At 40.5% G+C, this 24,547-nt stretch overlaps 1 protein-coding gene across 1 annotated transcript; it reads right to left on the reverse strand.

Moving 5' to 3' along the window:
- Nucleotides 1–7,148: 7,148 nt before the first annotated feature.
- On the reverse strand, nt 7,149–23,245 carry LOC109403608 (uncharacterized). Its single transcript, XM_062849661.1, has 2 exons — nt 22,405–23,245; nt 7,149–7,611 (listed from the first exon to the last, which is right to left on the reverse strand). The coding sequence occupies exons 1-2, from the start codon at nt 22,826–22,828 to the stop codon at nt 7,271–7,273; spliced, it is 765 nt and encodes a 254-aa protein (XP_062705645.1). The 5' UTR covers nt 22,829–23,245; the 3' UTR covers nt 7,149–7,270.
- Nucleotides 23,246–24,547: the final 1,302 nt, after the last annotated feature.

A 24,547-nucleotide genomic window follows, 5' to 3' on the forward strand; every position in this document is an offset into this window, starting at 1 on the left:
TGTATTATCAAACAATAATTCAGTTTAAACTAGAAATCAGTTTGTCGCTATAGTAAACTGAAAAATCGGTTGATTTGAACTAGAATTTAATTGTGTTTACAATGTATTTTTCTGTGTGTAGTTGATGTCGAAATACGTATACATATCTATCATACGATAAAAACACAAATGGAATTAATTAGCCGGGGCCCGTGGCGTAGTGGCTGCACATTCGCTTCATAACCAGATGGTCATGGGTTCGCTCTCAGCCCCGGCACTTTACAATTTTTCGTCAGCTGCTCTTCCCTCCGAGAGCGGCTGACACCTGATCCTCTACTGAGCATATGATCTAACGCACTCGGAAACTTGGATATCGGCAAAGGACAATCTCATGATGGACCCTAAATTGGACTGGGAAAAAAACAAGAGCCACACATCAACACCCTCGTACTGATCATTCCACCATGGACAGGGTAGAAAAGTGACAGCAGCGCAAAAGCAATTAGTTCGATAAAGTAGAATCAGAATAGAATACATTTAGGCGCAGTAGTGAACAAAAGAGCTGTAAATAAGGTTTAAATGGTCGAAGAATTAAAAAAATGGGAATTAAACGGAACAGTAGAGGAATTTAAGTTCCAGGTATTCAGGAAGAACTAACATGTGATACTTAGGTATAATGAAAATTTGAAGTTTGAAATTGTCCGTTTTAAGGAGCACTACTACTACCAGCACTATTGCAAAACCTAATGGTTCCCAATGTTGAGTGATGGGCGACGCGAATTTTTCAAGATCCGAAAGTCCTAGGAGTGGACGAGATTATTTTCTTTCAGATTCTGCGTCTCCAGGAGTATGTACAGCCTGGGCACTGTTGTCCTTCAGAAATCAACTAGATTGAGGAGGTACGACCCGAGCGTCTGTTCAGCAAGGAGGTGCGGCTCAAACAGCGTCTGTTTTAGCATCCAGCGACTGAGTAAGAAACGCTGCACCACGCCCAGCTAGATCCAAGGTGGTAGCCCCATCAGCGTGGTCGTCCCAGTGTTGGTTGGGACGTTAAACAGAACTGGCACGATGGCCCTCCGGCTAGACAGGAGTGTTGGCATAGGCCTAATAAGCCACCCGTAAAAATCCCCATTGCGAATAACATAGGAGAAAATACGACTCGATACAATCGGCATAAACCCACGCGACGAAATAAGGACTACGATTGGAAACTTGGAACATGGAATTGCAAGTCACTAGGTTTCGCAGGATGTGACAGGATAATTTACGATGAACTACATCCCCGCAACTTCGACATCGTGGCGTTGCAGGAACTTTGTTGGACTGGACAGAAATTGTGGAAAAGCGGGCATCGAGCGGCTACCTTCTACTAAAGCTGTGGCACTACCAATGAACTGGGAACAGGATTTTCAGTGTTGGGCAAGATGCGACAACGTATTATCGGGTGGCAGCCGATCAACGCAAAGATGTGCATGTTGAGAGTTAAGGGCCGTTTCTTCAACTACAGCATCATCAACGTCCACTGCCCACACGAAGGGAGACCTGATGACAAGAAAGAAGCGTTTTACGCGCAGTTAGAGCAAACATACGATGGTTGCTCGCCGCGTGACGTGAAAATTGTTGTCGGCGACATGAACGCGCAGGTAAGAAGGAAGGAAATGATCAGACCGGTAATCGGGCGAAACAGCCTGCACGCCGTATCGAATGATAACGGCCAGCGATGCGTAAACTTTGCAGCCCCCCGTGGTATGGTAGTCCGAAGCACCTTCTACCCCCGCAAAGATATCCACAAAGCCACCTGGAGATCACCCGACCATCAACAGAAACCCAAATCGACCACGTTCTAATCGACGGTAAATTCTTCTCGGATATAATCAATGTCCGCACATACCGCAGTGCGAATATAGATTCGGATCACTACTTAGTCGCTGTATGCATGCGCTCAAAATTTTCGACAGTTATCACCACGCGTCGAAGTCGAACGCCGCGGTTCAACATCGAGCAACTTCGTAACGTAGAAGTGGCTCAAGACTACGCGCAGCAGTTAGCAGTGGCCCTACCAACGGAAGAGCAGCTTGGCGCAGCTACACTGGAAGATGGCTGGAGGGACATCCGATCCGCAATAGGTAGTACCTCGGCTACAGCACTTGGCTTCGCGACTTCGAATCACAGAAACGACGGGTACGACGGCGAATGATAAACGAGAAGAATGCAACATGGGCGAGAATGCTGCAACACCGTACGAGAGCAAATATGGCACATTACAGGCAGGTGAAGAGCAGGCAGAACTCAGTCTTCCGGATTGGATGAAGAAGCCCCAGCAGCAAAAACGAGGCCGCGAAGCGATGGAAGAGCTGTACCGCGCTAAGGACACACGAAAGTTCTACGAGACGCTGAATGTGGCGTGGTTACAGATCTAGGAGTATGTGCATTGTGCACAGGACGAAAGACCGGCCCCTAACCTCCAAGTGATTGAGGAAGAGGTTGGCCGGTTAAAAAACAACAAAGCCGCTGGAGAAGATCAACTACCAAGCGAGCTTCTAAAATACGGTGGAGAAGCACTGGTGAGAGCACTACACTTGATCATTATCAAGATTTGGGAGCAGGAAGTATTACCGGAGAAATGGATGGAAGGTGCCGTGTGTAAAATCTACAAAAAGGGCGACAAATTGGATTGCGGGAATTACCGCGCGATCACACTACTGAGCGCTGCCTACAAGGTACTCTCCCAAATTTTATGCCGCGTCTATCACCGATTGCAAGAGAGTTCGTGGGGCAATATCAGGCAGGATTCATGGGTGAACGCGCTACAACGGACCAGATGTTTGCCTTCCGCCAGGTATTGCAGAAATGCCGCGAATACAACGTGCTCACACATCATTTGTTCATCGATTTCAAATCGGCGAATGATACAATCGATCGAGAACAGCTATGGCAGATTATGCACGAATACGGATTCCCGGATAAATTGATACGATTGATCAAGGCGACGATGGATCGAGTGATGTGCTTAGTTCGAGTATCAGGGACACTCTGGAGTCCCTTCGAATCTCTCAGAGGGTTACGGCAAGGTGATGGTCTTTCGTGCTTGCTGTTCGACATTCCTTTAGAGGGTGTAATTAGGAGAGCGGGGATAAACACGAGTGGGACGATTTTCACGAAGTCCGTTCAGCTGCTTGGTTTCGCTGATGATATTTATATTATTGCTCGTACTTTGGACTCCGAAGAACTCTACGATCGAATAAAGTTCGCCGTAACACGAAGTTAACTATCTACAAAACGCTGATTAGACCGGTAGCTCTCAATGGGCACGAAACATGGACCCTACGTGCAGAGGATCAATGAGCCCTTGGAGTTTTCGAACGGAAGGTGTTGCGTACCATCTACGGCGGACTGCAGATGGAAGACGGGATTTGGAGAAGGCGAATGATTCACGAACTGCATCAGCTGCTGAGAGAACCAACCATCGTCCACACCGCGAAAATCGGGAGGCTACGGTGGACGGGTCACGTCATCAGGATGTCGGATAGCAGCCCGACTAAAACGGTTCTCGAGACTCATTCGACTGGTACAACAAGACGTGGAGCGCAGTGAGCTAGGGGGTCGACCAAGTGGAAGACGATCTGCGGACCCTACGCAGAGTGCGGAACTGGAGATAAAAAGCCATGGACCGAGTAGAATGGAGACGGCTACTATGTACAGCAGAAGCCACCCTGGTCTTAGCCTGACCGGTAAGGTAAGCAGATACAAAACGTTCGATCTCCACAATTGTGGTCTATCAAGTTGATAGACCACAGTGGTGGAGAACAAACGTTTTGTATCTGATGATGGCTGAATGAAGTAGACCAAAACGTTATGCCAAAACGATTTGGAAAGATTTTTTTTCAAAAATTCTTCAAAAAATCAACAATTTAGAAATCTATAACTCAACCCCACAAAGTATTCTCTTCAAGATAAGTCAGAGAGCTCCCATATGGATCTAGACCTTTTATGGAGGCACTTCGACAAAACAGCAATCCGGCAAACTTCGACGCAGGCGAGTTGACCGAAGCGTTAGCAACCGCATGTGATGCAGCAATGCCGAGCAAGACGGATCCAAGGATCAGTAAACATCTAGCGTACTGATGGAATGGGACATTCTGTGCCGTCCAAGTGCAGAGCTAGAAGAAGAGTACAGAGAGCGCAAGCTGATGTCAACTGAGAAGAGCATAAGGTTGCATTACGTGAAGCTAGAGCTGCCTTCAAACGAGGTATCAAGCAGAGCAAGGCAATCTGTTAAAAGGAGCTATGCTAGGAATGTGCTCAGACAAATTGAAGGATATTGTGGTGGGTCTATTTCCAAGACACGATACAACAACGAGGACACCTACGCCGTGCAGCGAGGGCGATGAGGAATTTACCGTAAATCGACTGATCTCCAATGACAAGGTCATTACTGTGGCGGAAGCATTGAAGGGAAAGAAGGCTCCCAGTCCGGATGGAATCCCTAACGTAGTGTTAAAGGCATAGATCCTGCAGTATGGACGCTCTGGGACGCAATGTACAACGGTGTGTGCAAACACTGTGGGCATCATCATCGTAGGGCTCGCAAACGACGTCGTCTTAGCGGTATCTTGCAAAGCAATCGAAAAAATGGAAATACGTGTGTTGGAGTCAATCCACACCGTTGAATGGGGTGAAGCTGCAGATAGGGTATCGCGCCAATTCGGCAGTGGCTTCTATATTCGTCTATTTGTAACTATAACTCAGTCAATTTTGAACCAATTGACTTGAAATGTTGTACACGGGTAGATACTATACCTATCTCACCACATTCCAAAAGTTGTGTCAATTGGTTCAAATTTGACTGAGTTATAGTGGAAAACAGTATTACGAAAAAATAATGAAGCACTACAAATGCACATTAAAATATAACATATTGTAGTGAAACCTTACAAATGCGTAATAAATTAGGACATCACAATTCGACAAATACAACACAAAACATATAATGTTGCCCTGTTACCCTATTGGATAACAATTCCCGATGACAGGATGACGAGGTTTCATATATGTTGTTGGTCCATCAGTCAATCCTGTAATCGTATTTTGTCTGGCAGGTTGCCTTTCGTTCGCAGCATTAGTTGCTTTCATAGCTTGAGTTTTGTCTAGGAGTTTTTAATCCTAAGGGGGGCATCTAGATTCAGGTTTTAATACGAGACGTTTACATTTTGATGTCCCTGGTAGGGAACGATTCTTATATCTGGGTAGTTGATTTTTGCCCGAAATGGCCTGAATGTAGGCCATCAAAATGAGATTGCTGAGATCTCATAGTACTCTATTACTCTAGAGCACTATAAATGTGCATTAAACATAGGAAATACTTACAAGTTAAAATAGTACATTCAACACAAAATAAAACTTGTAATAACAGACGAATATAGAAGCCACTGCCCAAGTGGCGCGATTCCCTATAGCCCGTCATAAGCCAAAATTGCTCGTTGTCAGTAACAAAGCAATCCCAAGGATGGAGATTACGAGTGGAGAGCAGAGAATTTCATCGCAACGTGCTTTGAAGCACTTGGGCGTAATGGTCGATGGCTATCTGAAGTCCAAAGCACACGTTGACTACGCCTGTGAAATGGTGACGAAGGCTGTTAAAGGTGGCCTAAGAGGCGCCTACTGATAAGAGTTACAACTTCAATACTTAGGTATGGAGTGCCAGCCCGGGCTGCGACGTTAAAAACGAAGACAAACTATGGGAAGCTGATCAGAGATGTGTCGCGACGAAGACACGTGGAACGCTGTAGACAGAACCGTAACGGAGATGCTGTCCGTGCTGCAGAAGAAGTAGCGCGAGACCAGTGGATACCAGACCGTAATGTGTGGAGCCTCGTAGCCGTGCGGTTAGGGTTACCAAGCTCATAATCACACCATGCTATAGGGTGAGGGTTCGATTCCCGCTTCGGGCGTTGAAACTTTTCGTAAGAATAGTTTCTTCCCCGTTTCCACTGGTGCATGCTCCGTTTGTCCGTTGTGTAGTGTTAAGTTTAAAACAGTCTGTATAGCCAAAAGCTGAAGACGTTGTCCGTGTCTTTTTTTTTAATCCGAGTAAGCATGATCCATAACTGGGGGCATGACCGAGTCGTCCGTAACGTAGAATCGGTTTAGGGTTGTCGGGGTGCCGGTGAATAACTAATAGAAGGGACCAAAGGACTCAGCATAGAAGAACAAATTAGAAGTGGTGCACGTAGCACTTAACATCCTTCTCCGAAGTAATGCTGTATGGTGGTGTTGGAGGAGTATAAGGTAATGGTGTACTAACCAGGATAAAACACTTTCCTAGGGTTAGTACACCATTACCTTTATACTGAGGTGAGGTGGGGTAGGAATTCCACACAGTGCCAAATCTATACTGGAATGTGTATGTTGAAACAACAGGCCAGCCTTTGAAGATTCTCAAAGTCCTAGCATGCATGAAAAAGGCATCATCTAAACTTATCGAGCTGAGTTGATTGGTACATAAGTCTTGACCCCTCCTGGGGCTCTATCAAATTTCCGTTTTCGGAGTGAACATAGCATTTGTGTATCGAGAATGGCAAAAGGAAGACCCAAACCAGTTGTTCCGTTCGCGAGTTTTTCGTGGCCCCACAACCCACGTATTTCACTTCAATTTTACACAGGAGAAAATTTATGCATGAATTTCATCAAGAAAAAGATTTTCGTGCACCCTTTCAGCTGCATTGTGCATATCCTACTTTCAGAATTCAATTTTACTAACCAATTCATTACGGTCTGTTTGTCGAATCAAATATAATTTCGCGCTCGCTGTAAAGTTTTTCAATAGCCAGAACGAGGAGCAAACATGAAGAGCAATTGCTTGCCGGTAATAAAAACTGATTATCTGTGCTGCTTGGACGATATTAATTTTTCATATAATATATTCTGATGGTCACGGCAGCTAGCGTAAAACATGCACATGCTGGCTGCTCCATCCAATCAAATTTACTTTTCTGTGCTTTTCGTGGAAATCAAGATAAAATGTTAATCTCGTTCCCTAAAATTTACTCTACTGTTCCAGCGATAAAGCTTCCATAGGTTACATTGTTATACTCAGCCTATTTGTTTACTCGAGTTTTTCAAGTGGCTCCCTCGGGAATGTGATATTAAATATGAGAAGAAACTAGATCTGAATTATAAATTATACTGCCAAAATAATTCTAAAATAAATAACAAAGTGTCAATAAATTATCAGTTCTCACATTAACTCTCAATACTATCGTGCACCAATTCAGTGCTAACTCTCAACTTTTCATACCCGTTGATATTCGTCGCTCCACCCCCGGTAGGCCAAATTCGAAATCCGACGATGTCCGGACCCGTCCTGATGGCTCTCATAGTTTCCCGAGGGATCCCCGGAAAACACCTGGAAATCGACGTCCTGATTGTGTCGGCCCTTGTGGTCTCCACCGCCTTCGGTCAGCTTCTTCAGTCCCAGAATACCAGACAGCAGCAGAGCCATCATCGATACACCGAGCGCCTTCATTGCCAGCATCGCCACACCTCCGAAGCCGAGCGCTCCTAGCATTTTGCTCATCATTACTCCCATCATCAGAATGGCTCCCATGCCACCCTTATCCTTTTTGCGAGCTTCTGTGGAATAGGATGAAGAGGGGAAAATACGTCTGAATGCTTTCAAAAGCAGTATAATCTTTTCATGGAACGTTAACAATAGAATCATAATCTCGGAGCAAGAAAAGGTCTGGCAAATTCACTCAGCGATTATATGGCTAATGAGAGAGTAAATAGACGCTTTTTTCTGGAAATGGGCGAATGATAAAAAGAATGAAACGATGTAAATGAAGGAAATGATAATGAAAAACGGATAATTTGGCTCCGTTTTCTGAAAAAGGCGTAACTGCTTTTGAACCCAACAGCTGCATATCAATCTATGATTCGTGTTTTGTACTTGAAATTCACAGGTTTTGTTTCCAGAAGCAATTACGATCTATTGCAATGGTAGCGTCCAATTTGGAAAAAGTTTAACAGTTTGAAATATGCATGATGAGACTAATTAATGCTTTGCTTTGACCGAAAAGAATGGGTTAAACTTCTGGCCCAGCTGACGAAAACCGAGTTACATTTTTTTTTCAGACCAAAGAGGTTGCACTCAGCAGCAGCAAAAAAACTCCAAGGGAAAAATCGATATTTTTGGTTGGTGCCATGCTGGAAAAAAAGTTGAATGAGGATCAGAAAATCTCTGGTAAATAGTATCAACATTGATGATGCAGTTTTATTGCACACTCTATTTTGCAATGCAACAGCTGGAACGCTTGTGCGCCCATACATAATATCGGACGAATGCGGAAGCAATGGCAAGACAAACATTTTCCATGCAGCCCACAGGGGATGCAACGTAGATGACAGTCTCGTCTTCAGTTCAATTACCTAATTATAGGGAACGGTATCTGAAGAAAATGCAATGGAATGGAGACATCATAGGGTACGTGTTCCATCATTAACCTCACGCTCCCATATTCATCCTATTCGAAAACAAGCGATTACGGCACCGATTGATTCCGTTCTTTTTGTTTTCATGGGTGCTCACTTCTAACAAAAAATACAAAAATAAGAAACAAAACAAATAGCGCTTATATCCTTTGTTTTTCGTAGGATGAAAATGGGAGCCACATGCTTAAGAAGGGAACCAATACCCTACATGGATAATTAAATCATCATTCTTCAAATTCAGGCAATTAGGGGCTGTCCATAAACCACGTGGTCATGAGGGGGGGGGGGGGGGGAGTTCGGCCAATGAGCATTTTGTATGGACGAATAAAATTTTTTGTATGGACTAATGACCACGCGGGGGGGGGGGGGGTGGTTGAGAAGTCCCAAAAAAATGACCACGTGGTTTATGGACAGCCCCTTACGTCTATTGTGTTGCCCGGAAGAGAGCATTGGGGAAATTTACTTTTACCTCTTATGAGGCTAACTCTGGTAGACAGTGGAAAAGTCACCAGAAAAGTAATGCTTGGAACTCGCTCGATGTATGTATTGAACTCGTAAACTCGTTGGTGTCTTACATCATCTGCGAGTTGGCACATTTTCTTAGTGATTAGACATCTTTGCTATCTTGTAGACCGACCAAGTGTACTGAAAGATTTATATACTGACGCATATTAGGTAAATTCGATAAACTACGTAGACCGCTATACCAGCTCCCCTTCTTTGCTCTCTGTAGACTCTTTCCACACACAATTCAAAAAATTGTGAAATGAAATGATTTAAATCTTGTACCATAGGTTCCCAAACTTTCAGGTCGCGCGACCCCCTTTTGCCAGTAGACGTAGTTTTCGCGACCCCCATAAAAATTCCTTCATTTGTTGTCTGTTAGGGTACCGTTATAGTTACGCGTGAGAGTGAGAGTGCGCTTATGCGAAGCCCTAAAAAAGAATATCAACAACAGCAAATCCACGAAAATCCTTTGGACGCGCACTCCCACTCTCACTTTGAAGCGGCACTATGGCAGCGCCGTTACAGTAAAATATTTTACTGTCTCTCGCGACCCCCTGGATGAAGGCTGGTGACCCCCCTGGGGGGTCGCGACCCACAGTTTGGGAAACCATGCTGTACATAGTACTAATTAAGTGGTGACAACCCAACAAGTAGCTTCTAATAAAAATATAACATAATTAAAAAACCCCATTTCCCCCCCTTGAAATAACGAATCTGAGCTTTTGTTTTCGTTACGTTTCAAATATCGAGGTTACACTGTGTCGAAAGAAAAACAAATTCACTAAATTTGTTTTTTAAGTACTTTAAAAAAAATAGCCCTAAGTTCGTGCTAAAGTCTGTATCCGCAATAATCGGGACAAAGAAGTACGGCTGTAGCTCTGTGATGAATCGGCAAAATAGGCCAAATAATTGGCTGAGAACTGTTTGGTGTATGTACATTATTTGTGCCAAATTTCATAAAAATCGATGCATTACTTTTAAATGTGGATGAAAAACAAATAGACGTGGTTTTAAGCATTTTGAACAATCATGACCAATTTTCATTCGCATAATGAATGATTCTTTTACGCTACAGTTCAAAGTTCTGTGATGGTAATTATGAAGTTTCGTTACCAGTTATGATACTTATAGAGACACTTTCTTGCAAAATTTCATCAACTTTGATCAATTGGTTTGACAGCTACTGCTGTTGATAGAGGTGAGTGTTGGGAATTTTTTTTCGTGTTTTTCATGTGCGATGGTTGCCTATTCATACCTTTTGAATTTCTCTGTCAATTTTCATGAAATTTTCACAGAAGATAGTTGATTATGTGTATATTATGCCTGCAAAATTTGATGATTATTGATATAGTACTTTCAATAGTACAATCGAAACAATAAAGGGTGCTGACTAATTGCTGTCTGAGGGACTAAAATCACGTTCAGTCTCAATACATGTTTCGACTATAAAATTGTTGATAGTGCATCGATTGTTTTGAAATTTTGCCTATGCGATAAATCTAGATTGAGAGGATTGTGTTCAAAATTTCAGCCATTTGCCAAATTCGGAAGATACAGCGCTGACAAGCAAAACTAGGTGCTGTACAAAATTCAATGGCGCACATTCTGCTCTTTTATTGCTACAACAAAAAGTACTGCACCGATTCACGTGAAATTGTGTAGGTGAAATAAACACATCTTAAGATGTTATTTGGCAAAATTTGAGTCATTTAAATGTATTTATTGCAGAGTTACAGCTGTATTTATGTGTCCCGAATATTTCGGATACAGGCTTTATTCACCTGCCAGGACTATTCAACCCTTGTGTTGTTTTTTTTTTTTATAATTTTGGATGTACTTTGTATGTTTCAAAAATATGTTAGTTCCATGGTCTTCCACAGAACTTTTACAATAAATACGTTACAACAGACAAATAGACACAAAACATTTATTATTTTTGATTGAAATCATAGTCACTGGAACACAAAACGCTGAATATTAGAATTATGAGGTCTGGCCAACCATGAAGTAGGAGCCACTACTTAGTGCAAAAACGTAAAACTTGAGCTGGATATATTTCAAATGTTACGTCTGTTTAACTGAGATATTATTCAAATTGTATCATACTTATTTCATAAAAACTATTTGCCTCGAAGAGCATCATGATTAAGTTTCATACTCTCCCAGCCTCAGGTAGCTGGATTCATTTTTAAGAACTTTATTCATATTGAATCCAAGCTGGGGGATTCATTCAGCAGCTGTTGATAGAATTTCGGCAGATATGCTCCCCTGTGGTTTCTCCAGTAATTGTTCAATGATCACTAAGAAGTTCATTCAGAGATTTTTTTCTCAATGATTCTTTTTTGACACACTAAGAAACGTTAACTGAAATTGTTTCAGTTATTTCTGCTGCGATTTCCATGGGAATTTGAAATTTCTCCAGGAGTTTCAGATGGGATCTTTCCAGAAATAACTCCAGGAATTTCTTCAAAGATTTTTTAATGATTCTTCAACTGCCGTTCTACGCATAGTTGTCCCATGTTATATGGGATTCTCATATAACATGGGACAATTGAGCGTAAAACGGCAGTCAAGGAAAAACGTCTCATATGCCTCCAGAAATTCCTTCCCGATTTTTTTTTTTCAGATTTTCCTGATAGGATTTTTCCAAGAATTTTTTTATCTGTATTAACGAGATTTTCAGCCCTAGGCTAGTTCATCTCGGGACCCACGCTTAACTTCCCTTCCGAAGGAAGAACCCACATTTTGTGAGTTTGTCGGGAGTGGGATTCGATCCCAGGTCCTCGGCGTGATAGTCAAGTGTTCTAACCATCACACCAGGTACGCTCCACTTTTTCCAAGAATGCTTGCTGAAACAGACCCATGAATTCACCTAGGTATCACTGTTACACCCACTACATTATGATGAGCTTTCTACAGGAATTCCCCCTTAAATTTTTTCAGAATCTCCTATGATTACTCCAAAGGTTTCTATGTACAAGGATTGCTAAGGGAATTCCTCTACAGATTTTGTCTACGGATTCTTCAAGGAGTTCATACAGTGATTCTTAAAAAAAAAGTGCTAGAGTTTCTTCAGGAATTCCAGACTGGTTTCCTCCAGTAATTTCTGCACGTATTCTTCAAGTATTATCTGCTTGGATTCCTGCAGGAGTTCTTCATGAGATTCCACCAGAAATTCGTTTTGCAAAACTTCCCGAGCTTTCTCCAAGGATTTTTTCAAGAATTTCTTCTATTTTTTCGTGGATTCCTGCTATGATCCCTCTAAAAATTCCAGCATGGATTTTTCTAGTTACTCCTGCTATAAGAATTCCTGCTGAGACGCCTTCTGGGATTCTTACAGAAATTCCTCAAATTCCGTAAAACGTTCACCATCCGGAATTTAAGACTTCTTCTTCTTCTTTATGACTCTACGTCCCAACTGGGACTTGGCCTGCCTCGCTTCAACTTAGTGTTCTTTGATCACTTCCACAGTTAATAATTGAAGGGCTTTCTTTCCCTGCCATTGCATGAATTTGTATATTGTGAGGCAAGCACAATGATACACTATGCCCAGGGAGTCGAGAAAATGTTCCCGACCGGAACGGGAATCGAACCCGCCGTCTTCGGATTGGCGATCCTAAGTCTTAACCACTGGAGACCCAAATTGGTCCACGTATAATTCAAGAAAATCATACATTTTTTTAAAGCATTCATCTAGAAATTTTCCTACGAATTCCAGGATTTTTTTTACAGAATTCCACACAATGTTTCCCAAGCTGTTTTTCCCGCTACTGAGATTCTTTCAAGAACTTGCCTGAAATTTCTTCAGATCTTCCTCTAGTGATTCATGCAATCGTACTTCCTGAGATCTCACAGGAATTCAACTGAAGAGCCCATATAAAAATTTTTGAATTCTTTTAGGAAATCTCTAGAGGAATTTCTTAAACAATCAACTGAAGAATTTCTTAAGAAATTTCCTGGACAAATTCCAAAAAAAACTTCTGTAGCAATTCTTTCAGAAATGTTTGAAGAAATACATAAAAGCATACATGCACGATCATCTATAGTAATATCTTTCGAGGAATTTGCTAAGGAATACCTGAACGAACTCCTCGTTAAAATTTCAATATTATGCTCTTGAGATTATTTTAGATTCTAAAAACGACTTATAAAAATTCCTATGCTACGTAACCGGCTAAGCAGTCTCTTGAGGAAATCAAACGATGTTATTTGACTTTGCCCAACGTTAATCGGTATTATCATTCTTCGGCAAATTTTCTACATTGAACTGTCGGAGTCTGATTAATTATTTTGTTCATCGGGGTGGTGAATTAGTGATTCTCGTAGCTAATTTTTAATTTTTCGTCACTTAAAAATTCCTGGAGATAATCTCTTCTTATTTGCTGATATTTCCAAATAAATGCTTTCTAAAGTGATACCTGGATGATTTTTAGAAGTACTCTCTGATAAATTCTTGAGAAACTCATCAAAGGAATTCCTGCAAGAATACCCCTTTCGTGACAACTACAGGAAAAAATCTTTGATAAAATGTAGGCTGTTTCATCACCTACATATTCCTGAATGGCAAAACTAGAAAGAATAGCTTACGATAAAAAGTCAGAAATATTTCTGATGATCATATTGTTAGTTGAAATGTCAAAAAATGCCTCTGAATTCTTTGAATCATAATTCGGCCAAATGACATTCGGTCAAACTTCCTTATGGCCAGATGACATTCGGCCGAATGGCGTTAATCCAAACGACTCATATGAAAATGCAACAAACCCATGCATGCGACCCATCAAACCACGACATTTTTGATTATCCGATGAACGGTAAGCAGGAAAAAAGTCTCAGACTATATCTGAGCCGATTGTGTTCTGGAACCGGTTCCGGGTGTCCCGCCGGAAGTGGCCAAATATTGAAGAGAACCAAACCCATGCATGCGACACATCAAATCGCCGCTTTTCGTACAACCTGATGAATGGTTAGCAGGCAAATCGTCTTAGACCATATCTGAACCGGTTGTGTTCCGGAACCGGTTCCGGGCGTCGCGCCGCCACAAGTGGCATAATATAAAAGTGGACCTACTCGATGGATGCGACACATCAGATCGCCGCTTTTATTATAACTTCATGAATGTAAAGGGGCTGTCCATAAACCACGTGGTCATTTTTTTGGGACTTACCAACCCCCCCCCCCCCCCCCCCGCGTGGTCATTTGTCCATACAAAATTTTTTTTTCGTCCATACAAAATGGTCATTGGCCGAACCTCCCCCCCCTCATGACCACGTGGTTTATGGACAGCCCCAAAGCAGGAAATTAGTCTCACACCATTTATGAATTGGTACTGTTCCGGAACCGGTTGCAGGTGTCCCGTCGGAAGTGGCCAAATATAAAAGTGGACCAAACGCATGCATGCGACACATCAAATCGCAGCTTTTCCTATAACCTGATTAACAGTGAGCAGGAAAATAGTCTTTGACCATACATGAATCGGTAGTGCTTCGGAACCGCCTCCGGGTGTCCTGCCAAACCAAATATAAAAGTGGGCTGAACCCATGCGTGCGACACATCAAATCACCGCTTTCACTATAACTTGATGAACGGAAAGCAGGAACATAAGATCAGACCATATATAAACAGGTAGTGCTCCGGAACCAGTTCCTGTTGTCCCGCCGAAAGTGGCCAAATATAAAAGTATACACAGCCTATGCGTGCGACACATCAAATCACCACTTTTACTCTAACTTGATGAACGGAAAGCAGCAAATTAGTCTCAGACCAATTATGAACCGGTAATGTTCCGGAAACGGTTCCAGGTGTCCTACTGAAAGTTTCCAAATACAAAAGTGAACCAACACCATGCATGCAGCACGTCAAATTGCTGCTGTTAAGATAACCTGATAACGGTTGGCAAAAAATTGCTTCAGACCATATTTGGGACAACTGGTAGAGTTCTGCAACCGGTTTCGGGTGTCTCACCGAAACTGGCCGAATGTAAAAAAGAACCAAACCAATATGAAACATCAATTGGCTTTTTAGGTAACCTGATGAACGATCAGCAAGAAAAACAATCTCAGATATTTGGGAAAATAGTAGTATCTCTGAAACAGTCTGGCTTTTTAGGTAACCTGATGAACGATCAGCAAGAAAAACAATCTCAGATATTTGGGAAAATAGTAGTATCTCTGAAACAGTTCTGGGTGTCCCTACGGAAGTGGTCAAATGTTGAAGAGAACCAAACCCAAACATGCGACACATGAAATCGCGGCTTTTTCGATAACTTTATGAATGGTTTTCAATGCAAGTAATAGATATGTATGAGGGATCCAGAAACCAGAAAAAAACTAAAGCGATTTCATCAAACCACACCGTTTTAGATAGATGGGGGCTGTCCATAAACCACGTGGTCAAGAGGGGGAGGGGGGTTCGGCCAATGACCATTTTGTATGGACAAATAAAAAATTTTGTTTTGACTAATGACCACGCGTGGGGGGGGGGTGGTTGAAAAGTCCCAAAAAAAATGACCACGTGGTTTATGGACAGCCCCATGTAGGATAGGTCATTGTTGTATGGGAAAATTGAAATTTAATCGCATCAGCCCCGAACAAAGTGTTTTCAATCCCCTTCTGCGTCTAAAATTACTGCGCAAAATGTTGATGCGACTGGAGGGCGTGCTCTGTAATGTAGTTGAAATTTTGATGGGATTTAGGATAGGCAATTCAAAGTTCTTGCATTTTTTGGCAAATTTTACATAAATCTTGTAACCAACGATAATAAAATATATCCTAAAGCGTGCAGAACTTTTTTTCTCAGGATTCAGAAACGTTTCGACTTGAGTCGACCGAAAGATCATTAGCATTAAGCAAGTCGCACAAATTCGCTGGTAGTACAGTCCCAGACTGCTGTTACGATAGTTGCATCCTTCCCGTTCGTAACCAAAGCACAGATATTTGGGGATGATCACTGATTCTAAGGAAAGATTGATTGCGTTGACGGAAAGTGGGTATTAGAGTGGGTCAATTTTCTATGGCGAAAATTAAAATTTGAGCGGACCAACCCGGGACAAAGCTTTTTCAATCTATAATTGCGTCCAAAACAACTGTGCAAAATGTGAAAGCGAATAGTTGCGTACCCGTAATCCGCATTGCGATTGAAATTTGTTTGGAATTCAGTATGGGAAAACGTTTTTTTTTGCGTTTTACTCATAAGTTGAATTTGTTTTGTCTAAAACCATGTAACTAAACGTCGGATCACTTTGCGGCCTTCGGAAAAGTTTTGCGAAATGCGAAAAATTAGGTAAGTTTTCTTATTCTAAATTACATACGAATTTAAATCACAAAGCTGTATACGGGGATGCAACCAATCGCTCCCAAATTTTGCACAGTTATTTTGGACGCTAAAAGGAATCGCAAAGCTTTGCACAGTGGATTTTTTTCTAAGAAAATGTCGTAAAATTGAATATCTCTGGACGCCGCTGGAATATCGTCGATCTTTTTTCGTTAAAATGAAGATTTTATCATGGGCAATTTGATGGTAGGGTATTCGTTCACAGCACGCGATTATTTCTTGCAATTTTGGTCAAATAAAGGTGATTTTACCCTATTTTTAGTACAATGTTGATCATACGTCTATAACTTGGGATTCCGTTGAGATAAATTTAATCTTTTTTGTTAAAAGAATGGTACGTTCATGGGCAGTTCGTTGATAGGATATTCGTTTACAGCCCGCTATTATTTCTTGCAGATTTGGTCAAATAAAGGTAGTTTTTTAGTGGAAAATAGATATTTATACTTCTATAACTCTGGATTCCGTTAAGATAAATTCAATCTTTTTTCGATTAGATGAAGGTATTTTCAGGGGCAGTCTGTTATTAGGACATTCGTTCACAGCACGCGATTATTTCTTGCAGTTTTGGTCAAATAAAGGTAGATTTACCCTATTTTTAGTGGAAAGTAGATATTCATTCATCTATAACTCTGAATTCCGTTGAGATAAATTCAATCTTTTTTCGTTAAAATGAAGGTACTTTCTTGGGCAGTTCGTTGGTAGGATATTCGTTTACAACCCGCGCTTATTTCATACAGTTTTGGCCAAATAAAGGTAGTTTTACCCTATTTTTAGTGGAGAGTAGATATTCATACGTTTATAACTCTGAATTCCGTTGAAATAAATTCAATGTTTTTTTCGTTAAAATGAAGGTATTTTTATGGGTTGTTCGTTGATAGGATATTCATTCGTAGCCCGCGATTATTTCTTGCAGTTTTGGCCAAATAAAGGTGATTTTACCCTATTTTTAGTGCAATGTTAATATTCATACGTCTATAACTTGGGATTCCGTTAAGATAAATTTAATATTTTTTGTTAAAATGAAGGTATTTTCAGGGACAGTCTGTTGGTAGGATATTCGCTTACAGCCCGCTATTATTTCTTGCAGTTTTGTTCAAATAAAGGTAGTTTTACCATATTTTCAGTGGAAAGTAGATATTCATATAGCTATAACTCTGGATTCCGTTGAGATAAATTCAATATTTTTTCGTTAAAATGAAGGTATTTCCAGAGGCAGTCTGTTGGTAAGATATTCGTTTACAGCCCGCGATTATTTCTTGCAGTTTTGGTCAAATAAAGGTAGTTTTACCCTCTTTTTAGTGCAATGTTGATATTCATACGTCTATAACTCTGGATTCCGTTGAGATAAATTTAATCTTTTTTCGTTAAAATGAAGGTATTTTTATGGGCAGTTCGTTGATAAGATATTCATTCACAGCCGCGATTTTTTCTTGCAGTTTTGGTCGAATAAAAGTGATTTTACCCTATTTTTAGTGTAATGCGATGTTTATACGTCTAAAACTCTGGATATTATTTAGATAAGTTAATGATATTTGCATGGGTAATTTTCATTGGGTAATTTCGCTTTAACTAGTTCGTTCACTATGCTTTGCAATATTGTTATACTTAAATTTATTAACTCAAACGACCATGTTGACCGAAATGAATTGAAGATAATTTCGTGAAAAATAGAATGTACAAACGCGTTTTATTCCTAAAAAATAGATAACAATAATAAGCAATTGCGATAAAATCTCGAGTTATGGACATATGAAAATTTACTTTCCACTTAACATTAAAGTTAATTGATCTTTATATGACTAAAACTGCAAGAAAAAATTGCGGGCTGTGGACGAATATCCGAATATCGTGAAAATACCTTCATTTTAACAAATAAAAAAGATTGATTCTATCTCACCGGAATCCAGAGTTATAGACGTATGAATATCAACACTGCACTAAAATAGGATAACACTAATTTTATTTGACCAAAACTGCAAGAAACAAACTGCTCCTGGAAAAACTTTCATTTTAACAAAAAAAAAGATAAAATTTGTCTCAACGGAATCCAGAGTAATATACGTATGAATCTTGGGGCAAGACACTGTCCTGGAGAGTACATTTTCCGTCACAGAGTTGCTCAGGATTCCTCCGGATTGCTCCCGTTTTTACATGGGTGTTGCCTGATTTATCGCAAAATCAAAACAATATTGCCCGATATCTCGCTTTTCATGCAGTTTTAGGGGTGTTTTTCAACCAATTTCGTCGATCATTGGTGAAAAGAGTTACTCCGAATTTCTCAGAGTTACTCTCGTTTGCACAGTGTCTTGCCCCTAGGTATGAATATCTATTTTCCACTAAAAATAGGGTAAAACTACCTTTATTTAACCAAAACTGCAAGAAATAATAGCGGGCTGTAAACGAATATCCTATCTACGAACTGCCCATGAAAGTACCTTTATTTTAACGAAAAAAACATTGAATTTATCTCAACGGAATTCAGAGTTATAGACGTATGAATATCTACTTTCCACTAAAAATAGGGTAAAACTACCTTTATTTAACCAAAACTGCAAGAAATAATCGCGTGCTGTGAACGAATGTCCTAACAACAGACTGCCCCTGAAAATACCTTCATTTTATCGAAAAAAGATTAAATTTATCTCAACGGAACCCAGAGTTATAGACGTATGAATATCTACTTTCCATTAAAAATAGGGTAAAACTACCTTTATTTGGGCAAAACTGCAAGAAATAATAGCGGGATGTAAACGAATATCATATCAACGAACTGCCCATGAAAGTACCTTCATTTGAACGAAAAAAGATTGAATTTATCTCAACGGAATCCAGAGTTATAGACGTATAAATATCTACTTTCCATTAAAAATAGGGTAAAACTACCTTTATTTGACCAAAACTGCAAGAAATAATCGCGGGCTGTAAACGAATATCCTATCAACGAACTGCCTATGAAAATACCTTCATTTAAACGAAAAAAGTTTGAATTTGTCCCAACGGAATTCAGAGTTATAAACGTGTGAATATCTACTTTCCACTAAAAATAGGGTAAAACTACCTTTATTTGACCAAAACTGTAAGAAATAATAGCGTGCTGTAAACGAATATCCTACCAGTAGACTGCCCATGAAAGTACCTTCGTTTTAACGAAAAAAGATGAAATTTATCTCAACGGAATCCAGAGTTATAGACGTATGAATATCTACTTTCCACTAAAAATAGGGTAAAACTACCTTTATTTGACCAAAACTGCAAGAAATAATCGCGTGCTGTGCACGAATGTCCTAACAACAGACTGCCCCTGAAAATACCTTCATTTTAACGAAAAAAGATCGACGATATTCCAGCGGCGTCCAGAGATATTCATTTTTACGACATTTTCTTAGAAAAAAAATCCACTGTGCTTTGGTTCAAAAACTACCCGGTCTACTGAGTTTATATTCGACGAGAAAGGCACTATCACCACTAGATGGATTAATCTGGGTTTTTATGTAGAAACTTTCAGTTTTTTGAGCAAATCTGCCAAAGACAGTACCAGAGCAGTCCAAAACGCGAGATATTCCACAACTACTGACAAATTAAAATGCTGTCTAACATGTTGAACATGGTGTTACACATTTACAAAACCACTGTTCTACCACACCAACTCATTATTGTTGGAATTATCTTTCAAATATGACACTGGTCACTCGAATTAATGGAAAATGTATCATTCTATAAGAGTTTGATTATCTGGGTCATTACTCTTCTTCTTAATCTGGGCGTCCCATCTCAACTGAGACAAATCCTGGTTTTCAGCGTAGTGTTCTTTGAGCACTTCCGTGTGAAGTTTAAAGTTTAATTTCACGAATAAAAAAATATCAAAGAAAAATATGAGCACTTCCACAGTTATTAACAGAGAGCTTCCTCTGCCAATGACCGTTTTGCATGTGTAATAGTATGGGACAAACATCAAATTCTCGCTCCAGTCGACTTTTTTGATTCCATTTAGGTCCCATATGAACTGTACAAAATTTCAGCGCAATCGGTGAAACTATAATTTAGCGCAAGCGGTTCAAAGTTTTCATAGGATTTACTATGGGAAAAGTTACACTTTCAGATTAAAAATCCCAGAAGTCGCCCCTTGTCTCCATAATTCAAATCGATCAACGCTTCTCGTAGAGAAATCATTTATGAAACTTTCCTTCGAAGATCGCAAAACAATCGGATGCTTGTGGAAAAAGTTATTAATTTATTACCGATTAGTGATCCAACGAACGGATTTTTGTTTTGTTTTATCAGCAGCACTGTAGCTGCTGCGTGGCTGCTGCTGTTTCTGGGGGTGGTGATGCCACCCGCCACCCCATGCAGCTGCCGTTGCATGATAAAACAGCAGTGCTGCTGATAAAGCAAAACAAAAAGCCGTTCGTTGGATCACTAATCGGTAATAAATCAATAACTTTTTCCACAAGCATCCGATTGTTTTGCGGTCTTCGAAGGAAAGTTTCATAAATAATTTTTCTACAAGAAGCGTTGATCGATTTGAATTATGGAGACAAGGGGCGACTTCTGGGATTTTTTATTTGAAAGTGTAACTTTTCCCATAGTAAATCCTATGAAAACTTGGAACCACTTGCGCTAAATTATAGTTTCACCGATTGCGCTGAAATTTTGTACAGTTCATATGGGACCTAAATGGGATCTAAAAAGTCGACTGGAGCGAGGATTTATTTTTTCCATATAAGCGTGTCCCATACTAATGTGTATGTCGTGTGACAGACACGAAGATACTCTATGCCAAAGAAATCAAGAAAATTTCCAGAACGGAAGTTCCGACCGGAAATCGAACCCGTCATCCTCAGCATGGTCATGCTGAATACCCACGCTTTTAAGTACAGAAGAAATACGTGTTTGATGAACAAATTGAGTTTTTTTTTATTTTGGAAAATGTATGAATGTTTTGATTTTAAACGAAAGAGCACCTTTTTCTGAGCCACTATGTTTTTTCCAGACTTTTAGAACTTTATTTTGATACCTAAAACCTATTTCAAAGAGATTTTTTAAAATCACCTTTTGACAGCTGGGCAACTGCTTGACAGCTCCGGCCACAACAAAATGCGACGAGAGGTGATTCGACAAATCGCTCCCATACAATCTTTAAATTGATTTTAAACAGGTTCCCAGGCACCAAAATTCATGGAAATTTGAATTTCCGCTCAGTTTGGCATGCAGATTCAGAATACGGAGTTATCTCAACACCGCTAAAGAAGCCAATTGAGATTTGGATTGCGAAAATATATCTACATGCTCCGATCGGAATTGTTTAGTTCTGTCAGATGGTTGTGTTGCTTTGGTAACAACTGAATACGTTATGCGTGAGTGATTTTTTTCAGCTACTTGAGACGGACCTAAAACTTTTGAAATCAGATGCATGTTTGTGGACATATGGGTTTAATAAAATATGAAACTCTTATGGTGATAATCGTGTATACTTCAAAGTAAAAACTGAGTCATTGTTGCCTACAAATATGTTAAGGTAAAGCTTTGAGTCAGACATCAGATGTTTGCACGAAAATGTTACACAACTTCATCATTTGTTTGCATCTAATAAGAATTGCATGACACGAATGCCACAATAATGGTAAAGTGTCGTTAATAAATAGTAATAATAAAAATAAGAATTGCGGGAAACCTTACAAAACATCAACTTGATTGCTTCAGATAATTTTAAATTCGCCATAAGTGGCCCTTCAGAGCAATCAACGTACAAACTGTGTTATCTTATAATTTCAGCACTCTTCACAATTCCTCACAACGTGCAATTTGTTGGGATTGGGCAGGAAACCAATTATACTGTCATTCATGTGCAAATAGCTTAAATTTGATAATATCTGCATGCAATATCCACACCTGTTTGCAGGGTGTGAACCAGGCTTCGTGTTTCCCAAACACTCAAATAAAATTTTAGTTTGCATAAGAAGCAAACATGAGCAATGGAGAATGGTTGATGATTTCACCCTTTTTTGAATGAACGTATTGTCTCGTAAATAACTTTACTTATAAAACTTTGACACAACAGTAAATTTATTAAGCCCCCTGTACACTAATTCACTTTACCTTGCATTTCGCCCACCATATCATCCTGGATGGTTTTCAGCACATTCTGAAGTTCATTTTTCCGCATCATTTCGCTGAGATTAATCTTTAGTTCATGATTGGCCAAATACCGGCTGACCCGTGCCAACACTCCCGTATCTTCTTCTTTAACCTCGTTGAACGATCGGTAACCCTCATCGGCACTTTCTTGAGACGTAGTCTCCACAACCTCAAGTCCCGGTGCAATTTGCAGAGATTTTTCACTGGCCAACCGTTTAAGTCCGTTTTGCACCATCATCGACCCGAAGCAGTACATCGAGTTCTTCACTCCACTACAGTCCTTGAACACATCCTTCGATTCCACTGGAAGAGCCAGCGCTATCACCATCACCGCCATCAGCACAAGCATCGCCGACCGAGCACTTGATTTTTCCATTTTCGACATTCTCGCCTCTCAATTCCCCAACGGTCGATTCTGAACTGTGTGGAAGCAGACCCAAGCGGAAGAACCCCGGGTCCGGAACTGTTTATTGCCTGTTCGCTACTGAAGCAGCGGGAGATCTGTTGCGAACAATTTATACAGATAGGGCATAATTTTATTAAGTGCGGCCCGGCGAGGGCCCTCTAGGCAGCGCGCGACGCCCGAGGTCCAAGAACTGGATCGGAGCAATTTTTCCACATGAACAAACGAAGAAAGCTCGGCACGGTGGAAAACCCAGTATGGAGAGCGCAGCCAACAGAAGAAAGGCGAAATGTCTCCGTGCGTGCGACGACGAATCGACCACAAAAATTGATTTCAAGCCGTTTAAGCGCTCTCTCGCCCGCGGGTTCCGCGACCGCGAATCACAACGGTGACAACGACGGCGACGACGATGATGACGACGACAATGCAATGAGAGCAAACAATAAAGTTTTCTTTGTTTTGTCCACTGTGCAGCCCAGGCGTAATGAGCAATCAACCGGTGGCATTATGAAGGGGTCGTTCATGAGCGACGTTGATTTTTTGAAGAAATGTGGAAAAATAAGACGATTTCTACAATTTTCAAAGAATATTTACGAAAAAACTTCCATGGGATAAAAGTAGCTCTGAAAGATCCCAAACATGCTCTACGTGGTTCATGAACAGCACTCTGGCAGCTGGTTGGCCCCTTGAATTCAGCGAGACAGTAAGAAGCAAGTGCTGCGATGCCGGATTGGCCGTAGATTTCCACTTGCTTATGCGCGCGTCATTAGTATGAAACTGACGTGCTGCACAATGCTATTCGTTGTGGGCCAAAATCATAAAGAGGTCTTCTTGTCTTCTTGTCTTCTTGTCTTCTTGTCTTCTTGTCTTCTTGTCTTCTTGTCTTCTTGTCTTCTTGTCTTCTTGTCTTCTTGTCTTCTTGTCTTCTTGTCTTCTTGTCTTCTTGTCTTCTTGTCTTCTTGTCTTCTTGTCTTCTTGTCTTCTTGTCTTCTTGTCTTCTTGTCTTCTTGTCTTCTTGCCTTCTTGTCTTCTTGCCTTCTTGTCTTCTTGTCTTCTTGTCTTCTTGTCTTCTTGTCTTCTTGTCTTCTTGTCTTCTTGTCTTCTTGTCTTCTTGTCTTCTTGTCTTCTTGTCTTCTTGTCTTCTTGTCTTCTTGTCTTCTTGTCTTCTTGTCTTCTTGTCTTCTTGTCTTCTTGTCTACTTGTCTTCTTGTCTTCTTGTCTTCTTGTCTTCTTGTCTTCTTGTCTTCTTGTCTTCTTGTCTTCTTGTCTTCTTGTCTTCTTGTCTTCTTGTCTTCTTGTCTTCTTGTCTTCTTGTCTTCTTGTCTTCTTGTCTTCTTGTCTTCTTGTCTTCTTGTCTTCTTGTCTTCTTGTCTTCTTGTCTTCTTGTCTTCTTGTCTTCTTGTCTTCTTGTCTTCTTGTCTTCTTGTCTTCTTGTCTTCTTGTCTTCTTGTCTTCTTGTCTTCTTGTCTTCTTGTCTTCTTGTCTTCTTGTCTTCTTGTCTTCTTGTCTTCTTGTCTTCTTGTCTTCTTGTCTTCTTGTCTTCTTGTCTTCTTGTCTTCTTGTCTTCTTGTCTTCTTGTCTTCTTGTCTTCTTGTCTTCTTGTCTTCTTGTCTTCTTGTCTTCTTGTCTTCTTGTCTTCTTGTCTTCTTGTCTTCTTGTCTTCTTGTCTTCTTGTCTTCTTGTCTTCTTGTCTTCTTGTCT

Source organism: Aedes albopictus, chromosome 1 (assembly GCF_035046485.1).
Source record: "Aedes albopictus strain Foshan chromosome 1, AalbF5, whole genome shotgun sequence".
Taxonomy (NCBI): Eukaryota; Metazoa; Arthropoda; class Insecta; order Diptera; family Culicidae; genus Aedes; species Aedes albopictus.